This window comes from Charadrius vociferus, unplaced genomic scaffold (assembly GCF_000708025.1).
Source record: "Charadrius vociferus isolate BGI_N301 unplaced genomic scaffold, ASM70802v2 scaffold1, whole genome shotgun sequence".
NCBI lineage: Eukaryota > Metazoa > Chordata > Aves > Charadriiformes > Charadriidae > Charadrius > Charadrius vociferus.
The window spans coordinates 10,842,413-10,855,726 of NW_009647680.1; the positions used below are offsets into that span (position 1 = coordinate 10,842,413).

Consider the following 13,314-nt stretch of genomic DNA (forward strand, 5'->3'; position numbering starts at 1 on the left):
AAGTCCTTCCATTTGTGAAACTAATCTGGTGGGACACTCAAAGACAGGTTTGCTGTGTGGTATTTTCATACCCACGAAGCTCTGAGAAGGTCGTTCACTTCTCCATGTCTCATTTTCCCTTCCATATCTCATTTTTCCTTCCATATCAGAAAATTTCCCGTATGCCAAGTGGTTTTGGGTCTCAGAGGAGACGCAGATGCAGTGCCAGATGATGTATGATGATGTAAAATAGTACTCTTGGTTCTGTGTATTCTAACAGCCAGGGCTTATTCTTTGTTCTTGAGGTTGGATGGCATCGCACAGTCCATGTCTGTATAACTAAACCATCTTACCCTCTATAATAAAGTGTCTGCATCCAAACTACCTATTAGGAACCGTTCCTGGCCCCTGCTGGCTCCTGTCCAGAGATGGGGATCTCCTTGGGGAGTGTTATTTGGCCCAGGCCAGAGCTATGCCCAGGACCGTGCCGATGATATGGACTACTGTGGAGTGATCCCTTTGCCTAGGTCGCTGGCACAGATACAGGCTTCTTGTCTATGCCAGAGGAGACACTTCCCTGTGCCCTGCTCAAAGAGGTACCTGCCTCCTCTGGTGTCTCTCCCAAGCCACGGCATTTCCATCAACTAAAGTGCTGCTGTAGTGTTTCAAGGTACTACACGAGGTCAACCTCATCAGCCTTTTAGAGGTATTCAGTGAGGTGAGGTGAGAAGTCTGCGAGGTTGCTAGCATGGATGAAATGTATGGCCTGAGGCAGAGCTGGAGTGGAGGTTTACATCTAGAGGTGGTAACTGTCTTGCACCTGCTTCCCTTGTCTTCCAGAGACTGACCTTGGACAGTCTGACTGATGCAAACAGCGTAGCAGCTGATGGCAGAAGCTTGAAATCTGTAACCCGCTCTTTTTCCTTGAAAAGCGCAGCTGCCACCCACGAAACCTCCAATGTGGCTTTGTATGAGGTAGGTAGGGACTTCGTGCAGCCTTCTCCCACTGCTTCAGTTCACTGAGCTGCTTAAGGGGAGAAAGTCTTGGGATCCAGTACTGTTGGTCCCAGGATGTGAATACTGCTGACATAACAGAATAAGTTACTCCAAATCATGGACTTACCAGTGCTTAGAGTGACTCTATCCCAACCCTCACTCCAACACTTGGAGTCATGTTGGGTGGTGGTATCTGACACCCCTATGTAGTGTTGCCAGGTCTGGTCCCTGTTAGAGATGTCCTAAAGGCACCATGAAGAACCTTTATTACAGGACAGAGCCTTTAGGTGGTGACACATCTAATGAGGACCTTTTTTACAAGGCAGCCTCCAAATACACAGAACAAAAGCTATCAAATTCCCCTTTGTGCCAATAGGACTGCATGGAGTTTAAGCAGAGGCAACGGCCAAAAAAACTCACCCCATCCATCAGTTCTTTCCTAAAAACACAGCTTTTTGAAAAAACAGCATGGTCATTTTTCCTGAAATGAGCACAATAAACTTGATCATTAATGCCAGAGAAAAGCTCTGGACAGAGTTACTTTCTTTTTTAATCAATTTTTGTTGTTTATCAGATACTAATGCACCTTCCAGGTCTGAAGTTCTGATCCAGGTGAAGGTCCCGCCTCACCCCATTTTTTGAGGGTTTCCTGTTGATATTCTTATTCGGGTGCAATATAGAAAGAACCTACTGCCAAGAACATTGAAAATCCCCAGCCACTTGCAAAGTCAAGGATCTGGAATTCAGGCCTAGGTCCCCATGTTAGCTGTTGCTCACAGACTTGCTCTATCATTCACCCACCTGTGTTGTGGACAGGGAGACTGGGTATGGCTGAAAAAATTTGAGACGGGAGCAGTTCACAATCTGCGGCAAAGCTCCACCAGCATCTTGAGGAAGGTAGGAACAGGGGATGACTGGGTGTGTGGAGGGAAGGTTGCTCGGGGGACCTTTGTGGCTGCAGGGTATTTTTATTCTCCTTGTCTCCTGTTTATGCACTGAATCGTGCGTCGTGGCTGCCAATGAGTCTTGCCCGGTGAAATCTGTCGGAATGGACCACGCATGATTGCATCTGACAAACTTAACCAATGACCCGTGTGTCAGAGTCAGCCGCTCGCAGAACCCCACCCTGGACCTGACACTTCAAAGCTGGTGCAATGCTGAGTGTATGGCGAGTCCTCTAAGTGGCCTTGTCTAGAAAGGCAGAGTGGTTTGGAGGAGATCATCCCTGCCTCTGTCAGGGCAGGATGAGGCACTGGGAGAGATTCCTCATGTGTTATTTGTTGACAGAGTGGCACAGACATGGTTGTGCATTTCTCTGGGATTTGCTTTGTGTCTCCAGCTAAGACGCCTGTTAGAAGTTAACTTTTAGTCTTCCATTTTATTATTATGACTAAATGACAAGCAAACACATTTATTTTCCAAATTCAAGACCATTAGTTGTTGGCAGCTACTGCTAACATAGGAGTGGCATTTTTATGCATACAAATATAACAAATTTACTGGGGCATGTATCCAAAGCCAGCACTGATGGATGACTTTGGATCCTCCAGGCATGGTATTGCTTTCCAGATCAGACCAGAGCTGGAGCAAGACTCCACATACTGAACTCAATTCACCCCCGCGAAGCCATTTTGTCCTAGTGAAAGATCCAACCCAGCTTGTCTAAAGAAAAACAAATTTCTGTTCGGTTTGCTTTTCCTATCTTGTTTTCTTTGTTCTAATGGATAGACTAAGAAAAGCAAACTTTAAAAAGAGTGTAGGATAGCTGAAAGTAAGCAGCAAAGAGGTTGTTTTCTTCCCCATCCTTGTGTGAAAGACTAGTTGGGAGTACAGGGATGGTAAGGACATCTAATGATACAAAGAAGCTGCTGAGCAGATGTCTGGCTGACTTGGTCTCGCTGTGATTCACTGTCTTGTTTCAGATGAAAGATCTGCGTCATGAAAATGTGAATCTGTTCCTGGGCTTTTTCTCTGACTGTGGCATCTTTGCCATTGTGACGGAGTACTGCTCCCGAGGAAGCCTGGAGGACTTGCTGAGAAACGAAGATATGAAACTGGATTGGATGTTCAAGTCCTCTCTCGTGATGGATCTAATTAAAGTAAATCCATTGCTCCTGCTGAGGCATGACCTGCATGTGACTTTATATCAGCATAGCTATTTTATCCAGGACTTTGGGATTTGTATAGTAATGCAGGGAAAACCAATGTGGATGTAATTATACCGGTAGACACGGGTCTCTTATTCCTGTTTTGTTACCATCTGAGAGAAGCTCTATTCAGGGTGAAAGGACTACATCCACACGGCAGGATGGCAGTTTAAAACTACACATCAGGCTAGAACTGGTCACCTAGAACAATGAATTTGGTGACAAATTCTTACTTTCCAAAGGCCCTTTCTTGTCATAAACAAGAAATGCATCCAGTATAGAGCCAAACTGTAGCCATCCCTTGTCACAGGATGGCTACACATGTGGTCACTTTAGAAGAATGTTCAGACACTTACAATCATGTCCCATGTGTTTTCATCCCTTAATGCTGAATGACCAATGTGGGACAAGTGGCCTGCAGAGGACAGACTGCCAGAACCATTCTTACAGCCCATGATCCACTTTCTGATCCTCCTTGAGGTATCTGGGTAAGGGCATCCAGCTCTTAATGGCTTCCCTTGACTTAACCATTGGGTACCACTTGTGTCCACCTTCTTAACCTTGTCTAAAAGTACAACTTCTGAGTGCAATGAGTCCTAGGGTTACAGAGGGAAGCATCTGACTGTTACATTAGGGTGCAGATAGCCCAGTTCTTATTCCTAATCAATTTTCGAACTTTTCCCAGTTTCTTGGGTTGATCAGCACTGCATTTCCCGTAGAGTCAATGCCGTATTTGATGTTATCCAAGGTGACGGTTTGGCTTGCTGTCTCTGAATGCTGAAAGATAATATAACTCTTAAGGAACAGCCTCTACGTTTTCTGTGTTTCATAGGGAATTAGATATTTGCATCACCGAGATTTTGCCCATGGACGTCTGAAGTCTCGTAACTGCGTTGTGGACGGCCGGTTTGTGCTGAAGATCACTGACTATGGTTATAACGAGCTCTTAGAAGCACAGAAATGCCCGTATATTCAGCCACCCCCAGAAGGTAGGTGCCACAAGGAAATAGTTTTTGGAAATAATTGTCCGTTGATTTAGAAGATCCTTGTCCTAATGCAATGGCAGGCCAGTGGCCACATAAGGATTTATGAGCTCAATCTCATGACATCTAGTTACCTGTATACAATGCATTGTTACAGGAAAGGATAAACAAAGTTTTTTCAGAATTCCTGAAAGTGAAGTGAATAGCAGAATGTCATGGTAAAGAAAAAAGACTTTATTGTAAGCAGTGACAGAACTTATGCTTGTTGTAGCAGGAGAAGGATTTAAGTGCCCCTGAAATATGATCAAACCTGAATTTCTGTGGCTGGTGGAACTGGCTTCACATCTCTGGCCCCAACCCTATATTTGAAGTTTTAGGTTAACCCAAATGCAAAGAGCCTGGTTTTGTAAAACTAAGCCATCTGAAACACAAAATGATACAGGTCTCTTTGAAATAGGTCCTCTACATGCCGATCACGAAAGGCTGCCACATGACATTCCCACCACTTAGGGACCACATGTCATGGGACCAGGTTTGGAGACTTTGACAGGATTTCTTTCACCTGGCCATTGCCTTGGGGTTCCTTTGGTGTCCCAGTTTATTCTTCAAAATGGGTTTCAAGTAGTATGTAGTATTTCAATGCCTCTGTCACACGATTTGATTCCTACAGATTCCCAGTGTCTCAGACAGGTCAGTTGCCAGAAGACTTTCTTCTCCCTTACAAAAGTTATATATATTGCAGTGGCTGAAATTTTCGTTATTCCCATTACTCAGAATACACAGTTACCAGGGTAACAATATCCCAGCTTGAAGAAGCCTCATTTCTTGATGAGTCTGGGTATATTTTACAACTGTGTCTTTTGTCACTTGAACTGTTGGATTATAAAGAGTGATCATGCTTCAGACTGACACAAATTGCTTTTACGGAAACTGCTTTCATTTAGGAAGAACTACAGAAAATATTTTATTAACTGTTGCTTTTTTTGTGAAAGAGCAACGGTAACAAGAAATCCAGGCTTCAGCACCAACATTTTTTCTGAGTGACATTTTCAAAGAAAAAAGTGTGTTAAAGCTTTTGGCAATGGTGAGAAGAGCTATGTTGAAGTTCAGGGCTGGTGTTATAGGGAATAAATTATTGGTACAGCAACATTTTTTTGAGTGGAAAAATGAGTAGAGTGAAATTTGGAAAATTCAAAATTTTTGTCAGGATGGAAGTTTAATATTTCTAACACATCCCAAGAAGTAAAAGTCTTAATCCAGTAAATAATGAAGCATGTTCCAGCTTTTCCTCAAGTGACTGAAATGAAGTGTTCTTTTAAGCGCTTAATTTGCAGTAGTCTGAGCTCAAGTGTAAGAAGTGGGATGCTCTTGATTTTTTTAGATTTGCTCTGGACAGCTCCTGAGTTACTGAGGGACCCAGACATGTGTAGAAAAGGCACGTTCAAAGGGGATATTTACAGCTTTGCAATCATCCTACAAGAAGTGATTGTTCGGGGTCCACCGTACTGCATGTCAGAACTCTCAGCTGAAGGTAGGCAACCATTTCGGTACATTTTTAAGGCTTTACACAGAGCACTCACAAAAGGTCTGGCCAAACCCTTTGGGTAAAACATATGGAAATATATGAATAGTATGGAAATAATGTCCCAATCTCATGACCTTTCTTGGTGACAAAAGGCTATTTTCAACAAAACATCCATAATGAACACCAAAATGTGTAGTTCTGATCTCAGCCGCGGTATGTCACTCACCACTGCTTTCAACGGGGTTGGGGCACTGTGTTCCCCGCCAAGATGCTCCGAGCTGGCTGGCAGTCAGGCCACTACCACACCTCCAGTTCCCTGTCCAAACTTTGCCTTTTCGTCACAGTGTGGAGTGAAATCTGATGGCAGAATTTCCCATAGCTTGGAAACTCCTTTGCTTCCCACTCATCGGCTCTTTTTTATATGTCATAGGGGTTGAGATTTATGAGCTGGACCCCTTGCTAGCATCCTGTTTTGTCCATCTGCCCATCTATTTTTCCTTAATTACATCCCCATTTAAAGAGGTTCTATCTTCAGCAGAGATCAAAGTGATATATCATGACCCCGCTGACTTACATATAAGGTGGCTTGTATCAGAAATAGCAAATAGGTGAAGCCCTTAGGAACTGCTCATGGTGAAACACTCATTAGTTCAAACGGTGTTGTGCTGCAGTCAGGGTCAGGTCACAAGCACTTGAACAGGGAGGGAGTAAAAACAAGCAAAAAAGAGCTGATTTCAGTGAAAACCTGTTCTCAACACATTTGAAGCTGGACAGTCATCAAGTGGGGTATGGCCATTCAGTATTTGCCGGTTCAGTGCCTGAAAAAATGGGGTTCTGACCTTGCTGCACCCTAGGCTGCTGCAACAATGCAAGACAATGATAATTATGACATAACCTGCTCAGTAATTCAGAGCTGGACCTATGATGTAGCCTACGATATAATTATCAGGCGTCCCCCTACCTAGTCCCCACAGGGAACCTCCAGCAAATGTTGCATGTAGTACACTCCAGTTTCCTCACCTGATGAAATGATGAATTTCAACTCATTCCGTCCTAACCCTCAAGGAGCTTTCACTTGTGGCGTGAACTTTAAAACTGTCTGGGGAAGGCATTTCCCCTTGGCTGCCCGTGGAAATATTTGGGCCAGGTGCTTTGTTTAGTTCATTTGGTGGAGACTGGTGGGATGAGCCAAAGAGCTTTAAGTAAACTGTCAACACTGAAAAGCTTTGGGTACTCACAGCAACAGCTGTGGAAAGGCAGGGCTCCTGCCAGAAAGAGGGTGGTTTTTGCTCCAGATGACTGCTCTGCACTTCACAAGATGAAACTTTCAAATGCAATCACTTTGGGTGAAAAAAAATGCATTTCCTCCAGGATATCCTTACTAAGAAATACCGAAATTGAAGCCGGGGTTGGGTCCAGACGTCACACTCCCCTGTCTGTGCTTCATCTGTCAATGAAATCTGCAGCTCCACTCCTTCGCTGTAAGGCTGGTTTATCTAAAACCCGCAGATTTAAGGGCTGACTTCTCAGGGTTTGAAAGCCCAAGCCCAGTTCCTTATTAGTGTTATTTCACCTCTGGATAGGCAGTCACTTCCCAGATGTTGTTTTGAACCCAGTCTCTCCCCCTTAAAATACTTTCCACTGTCTCCATTCCCATCAGCCTCCTATGTACTGGTTCCCAGTTAATGATGAAACGTCAGAGGCTGGTATCCTTCCTGTCTGGGCTCGGCCGTAACCCTCTGCTCTCTTAGAGGATCGCAGAGAGTCAGAGGCAGTTTAATTAAACACAAGCCTGCAGGCTCACACATCCATCTGTCACACAACCTTCCCCCATCCAGCCACTTTATTGTTCATAACATGGTTCTCCAGGGACAAGAAGGCAGATGAATCTCTAATCTTTTAAATCCTCCAAAAGCCTCCTGGCAGAGGAAAGCAGAACCCCCCAGGTCCATTGGACACAGCCGTTGGGTGGTGAGGAATAATGTTGATGGATGAAGGAGTGAGCAAGGGACAGATGAAAAGATCTATGTCCCTTGTCCCCACCAAGACCACCTATCTCACAATGTGCTTCCCATTCTTCTCTTTGTCGCAGAAATTATAAAGAAAGTGAAGAAGCCCCCTCCCCTGTGCCGCCCAAACATAGCTCCTGAGCTGGCCCCCCTGGAGTGCATCCAGGTAATGAAGCAATGCTGGGGTGAAGCACCCGAGCGACGTCCAACCTTTGAGGAGGTATTTCATAAGGTCGGTAAACAGAGCAGCAGGTTCAATCCTTTGCTTGTACGCAGCAGGTACAATCCTTTGCTAGTACTCAGCAGGAAAGCGCGTTTTATTTCTTTAAGTGAGCCCTTAAGTAATAACTGGAGAAGTCCCAGAGCTCTAGTCTTGCCTTTGCTATTGCGTTATTTTATGGTTTTGTTGTGTGGATATTTGGTTTTGTTGGCCAGGCCTCACCTGGCTTACGGCTTGTCCTGAACTTGGGCTGCCACGTCACCATGACACGGGGTGTGAAGCAGGCTGGACATGGGCTTGGTGTCTTCACATTTGCAGTGTACCTGCACTGATGGTCTCATGGAGATCAAAGATCTGTAAGTTACGATAGCACCTTCAGATCAATATGTTGTTTGATCTTCTAAAGTGTTTAAAAGGTACTTAATTTAAAAAGAAAATTCACCAAAGGCTGCTAAACACAAAGATACAACGTTTGGCATAGGAGGTCTCTGAACTGCAGATTGGTGGAGGCTGGGAGCACATCCCAAGGAAATATGACTGTAGCTGAATCCTGTTTGAACAGCTTTCCCAGACATCTGTTGCTGGCCAGTCTTGTGGACAGGTACTGGCAAAATAAACCCCTTGTCTGATCCAGCAGTACTGTTCTTATGTTTTTATAAGGTCAAAGTAGGTAAACCAATATCCGTAATTTTTACCTTTTGGTGCTATGAAACTGTGATTAATTTTACACTCGTGGGACTCCACTGTTGAGTCTAAAGCAGCATCTGAAGCCACAGATTATCAAAACAGTCCAGAGGCTCAGCTGCAGGTCAAGAGGACAGAGCACAACTCAGTGAGGATTTGGGGGAGGAGGATGGCAGTACACATACATGACAGTGTGCAAAGGTGGATTTAAGGCCAGTAATAGATAAACAGGTTCTAAGTGTGGCTAATGCCCTGAAATTTGCACCTCTGAATGCAAAGGGCCGCAAGTTACCCTAAAGGCAGGTCATGGGAGAAATGAGGGTGCAAATTTGCAGCGTGATAGGACTCCATAACAACTCACATACACATTGCCAACTCATGGAAGGTCGTGTTTCACTTAACTCTCACTGAAAGTTCATAGAGGAGCAACATGTTCCTGGGCAGCTTCCATAGTTAGTGATGCAAATTCGCTTTCTGGTTTGACTTTATTGTTGATGCCTTCCCACTGTCCCTTTAGAAGTAAGTGTTTGCTTTTTGTTCCTTTCCAAACGTAGAGTGCTACAATAATGTAATGAGATGGAGAAATAACTCTCTAGTTTGATTTTTCCAGTTCAAAACCATCAACAAAGGGAAAAAGACCAATATCATTGACTCAATGCTCAGGATGCTTGAGCAGTATTCGAGCAACCTGGAAGATTTAATCAGGGAGCGGACTGAAGAGTTAGAGATTGAAAAACAGAAGACAGAAAAACTGCTGTCACAAATGCTCCCCCCGTAAGTACTGGTACTTTAAATAGTAAAAATAATCCTATAGCTAGACTGGACAGAGGAGTTCCCCTGAAATGAGCAAGATTGCAGAGCTGACCTCCAATTTTGACAAGCATCTCCCAATCAAAGTAAGAAACTTTAATCAATGCTTGTTACAGCCATATAGATCCTTCCATTTATTGGAAGATCTTTTGAGGACAGTAGGACAAGAGTTTCTGAGCTCTTGGGCATGCCCTACAACAAGGGTTTGTGCCCTGTCATCATTACTTGTGGTGTTATTGCAGATCGGTGGCAGAAGCCCTCAAGACTGGTGGCACTGTGGAGCCAGAGTATTTTGACCAGGTGACCATCTACTTCAGTGACATCGTGGGCTTCACAACCATTTCAGCCCTCAGTGAACCCATTGAAGTCGTTGACCTTCTGAATGACCTTTACACGCTGTTTGATGCTGTTCTTGGAAACCATGATGTTTACAAGGTGAGGGGTACCTGGGCATGAGGATCAAACCATGCCTGGGTCAAACACTCTTGTAGTTTTATTCCACTGCTCCTTCCCATCTCTTTCAATTTATTTATGTATTTATTTATTAATGCCATGGTATGTGCCAGGTGGAGACAATTGGTGATGCCTACATGGTTGCGTCAGGGCTCCCAAAACGGAACGGAAACAAGCACGCGGCTGAGATAGCCAACATGTCGCTGGACATCCTCAGCTCGGTGGGAACATTCAAAATGAGACACATGCCAGACATCCCCCTCAGGATACGAATCGGGCTGCACACAGGTAGGCAGCTGTGCTTGCCTGTGCATGAACATCAAAGAACTACTTCTTTCAATGCTTTCTCCCTGCCTGCCCCGAAACAAGAACCCTTACAAGATACTTTATAATATTCCATAGCAACAAGGGCATTAAGATGGAAATACAAACTCCAAGGAGGAAAATGGCTCAGTATCATTTGGGGGAGAGATTGTGTATTCTGTCGCTGTCAGGAACTGCATCAGACACGTTAGTCACAAGGGTTTTGTTGTAAGGGTGTCTCTTTGATGTGCCATAGGATGTTCACTGGTGTGATATGGAGACATCTTAGTAACTCTGAAATGAAAAAGCACAGAAAAACAGGCATATAGATTGAAAGAACGAAAAAGGTTGGGGGGATTTATTACAGGTAGGACATAACAGGAAGAATATGTGATACAGCTATTAAAAAAGAGTATATTGTAAAGAAAGTAGATTATCTCTAATACAGAAGTCATAATCTATTCAGTTAACAGACAAGTGGCTTGTTTAAAAAGAAAATAAGTCTTTTTTTTTTTTTTATACAAAGTGTAATTAAACTGCAGAACAAAACAAAACAAAACATGCAGTAGGATTGCAGTCAGCAGGTAACCAAAAGTATGACTTGGATTTTAAACGGAGGAAAAGTCATCTGCTGTTGTCTTAGAATCAATATTTTTTAAAGAGATTTGAACCTTCATAATTTTATACCATAGCCCTCCATTAATACATTTTTCCCAGCTGCTTGTCACCAGGCTTCTTGCATCTTCCTCTTCAAGCACCATGTACTGCCCATTGCGGGAAGCCAAATAGTTAATAAGGTTGTCCAGGAGACTGACCCAGTATTACAGGGCTTTTTGTCTGATAATTCCCACATTTTTGCAACTTTGGCATGGAAGTGTTTTACAGAATTCAACATCCTGGTCCCTCTTGTATACATAGGGACAGAAGAGCAGAGAAAAAGAAGGATTTCACCCAGAATATCCTGAGAACAGAGCTGTGACTTGAGCAGAGCTAAAATCAATATTTCATATCTCCAAGACCATATAAGTTCTTCTTTTGGGGTTATTTCTGAAAACCCATCTCCCTACAGTTTTCTTTGTAGTTTGGGGGTCTTGGCTGGCCCTTCACAGAACTCCAAAGTACCTCGGAATGGTTGCAGGAGCAGTGTGGGTTTTATACTCTGGCAGAAATGAGAGGAGACTATGGCCCCAGCTGGTCTTGCCCGGAGCAGGAGTCTCTGGAGCACCAGAAGCACATTTTCAATGTGGAAAGAGGGGAATTCGCTGTGCAACATCTGCTGCTGCCTGTTGACAGCAGTTCTGCAACAGGTCTTGCATGCACCCAGCCAAAAATCTATCCCTAGGTGATGTGAGCGGAGAGTAGTAACATTTTTTCTTGTGGTTTTTTTTTGAACTCTGGGTATCTGGAAGGCAGTGTTGCTATGAGCTGTTGTGTAGGGTGTGAGAGGAAGAGGGGGAGGAATTGGTGTTTTCTGTCTAAAGAAGCAGAAGCCAGATCTTGTTTTGCACAGATCTGGCAATGTCATACTGTCATGGGAGCAGCGAGAAATGCATGCTCCAAAGCAAACCAGATCTCTGAGCCACCGAGCTGACAGCAGAGTTTGATTAACCCTAGACCCCATTTCTCCTGAGGAAAGAAGTATGACGGGGGAATCACCAGCATCATGAAAGCATTGAGGAAGCGCTTAGGGGAGAGAAGGGCTTGGCTAATGCTTTCACTGTCCTGGAAAGGATGGAGAACGGGTGTGACCACCAGTTCTGTGGGCCAACTGCTCTCTGGAAACTGGTGCCAAGAAGAGCTCATGATCCTCTCTCTGAAAAAGCAGTAAATGCCACTGGGACATGGGCTGCCCGTGTCCATCCAACCCCAATGGAGAGCTGCAGCTCTGGGAACTTCTGCTGGCCCATGGCTGTGGTCTGCTTGTGGCAATGCATGGGTAAAGCAAAGAGGACAAGAAGACCAGTGTTTGGTCTGCAGTTTCTCCTCTGCTTTAAATGCACCCTGGAGTCTTGGCTCTCCTCTCTTGACTTAACTGCATGTCCAGAAAAACTCAGCTGATTCAGCTGTTTCCACACCAGCTGTGTCTGGGCTGGAGCTGGATGGCCGGGGAGAGCTGTGGTGAGAAGACTAGTTTTTCCAGGGAGGCTGAAGAGGATCTGTTTATTGGTCAGGCTCTTTGGCAGGCAGCCCCACACTTCGATCAAGCCTATTAACCTCCACGGCACCCCTGATGGTTGTTGCAGAGTCGTAGCCAGCACGGCTCGTTAACTGACCCTGCAAGCCCTGGCAAAGTGCCCTTTCAAAACAAACCAGCGAACCTGCATAATTAAACAACTTGGCCATAATGTTCTTATCACAGGGTCTCTGGTTTCATCTGAAACTTGTTACTGTGGGAGATTTGTCACTGGAAGTTTTTGTTAGTCCTTTGCTGAGGCTGTCTAGACAAAGGGGAACACACACAGGCAGCGAAGGCAGCGAGTGAATCAACTCTCGGATGCTTTCACCATGGAGAAGTCCTTTGGCCACGCTTACACTGCAGGTAGTGATCTAGAAAGATAGTACCTGGCCCTAAAAATCTTGCCTATGCTAGGTTGTGAGCTTTGCAGAAATGATTGGGTGATTGCACTGACTAAGTAGGAAATCTACATTTCGGCACCCACGTGGAGATGTTTCCGGTAGTGTTAGGGAGCCTGCCCTCATTTTGGGGGTCAGTGGAGATCTGATGGACATGTAAGTGGACCCTTGAGAAATGTTCAGCTGCAGAAGTGGAAAGGCTCCCACGGCTCAGTTGACTGCGTTGACTTGGCCTCCACCAACTACTGTAGGAGCTCAGCCACCTATATTTGTGCTTTGAATCAAATCCTTCTGAGTGAGGGCTGGTTTTTGACAAGAACCACTTTTTTTTGTGTGTCCTTGCAACACCTATTACAGAAGCAGCTTTGGTCCTTACTGAGATTTCTGAGTGTCATGTCATCACCACAAGATGGAAATGGGTTAGTGTTTTCTCAGGGAAAGCTCTTATTGAAGCTTGAATTAAAATGTCTCCAACAAGACCCTTTTTTATGCACGTACTGCATTAGTGTGCACATATAAAGGACCAAACCTTGATCCAGTAGCATCAAAGTGCCTTTACAGTGGTGCTGTAGAGGTGCATATAGACTAGACCCTGAAAAACTTCTTCTAGTGGAGAAAACTTCTTCAGGAG

The 13,314-nt window shown here is 44.5% G+C and overlaps 1 protein-coding gene across 1 annotated transcript in view; it reads left to right on the plus strand.

The window, feature by feature from the left end:
* GUCY2F (guanylate cyclase 2F, retinal) overlaps positions 1 to 13,314 on the plus strand; it is a 48,329-nt gene that overhangs the window by 13,721 nt on the left and 21,294 nt on the right. The window contains exons 7-15 of the mRNA XM_009881258.1: positions 820 to 954; positions 1,792 to 1,872; positions 2,898 to 3,074; positions 3,955 to 4,111; positions 5,487 to 5,636; positions 7,723 to 7,871; positions 9,154 to 9,317; positions 9,596 to 9,788; positions 9,920 to 10,094. Coding sequence (XP_009879560.1) covers positions 820 to 954; positions 1,792 to 1,872; positions 2,898 to 3,074; positions 3,955 to 4,111; positions 5,487 to 5,636; positions 7,723 to 7,871; positions 9,154 to 9,317; positions 9,596 to 9,788; positions 9,920 to 10,094 — 1,381 coding nt within the window. The remainder of the gene's footprint in view (positions 1 to 819; positions 955 to 1,791; positions 1,873 to 2,897; positions 3,075 to 3,954; positions 4,112 to 5,486; positions 5,637 to 7,722; positions 7,872 to 9,153; positions 9,318 to 9,595; positions 9,789 to 9,919; positions 10,095 to 13,314) is intronic.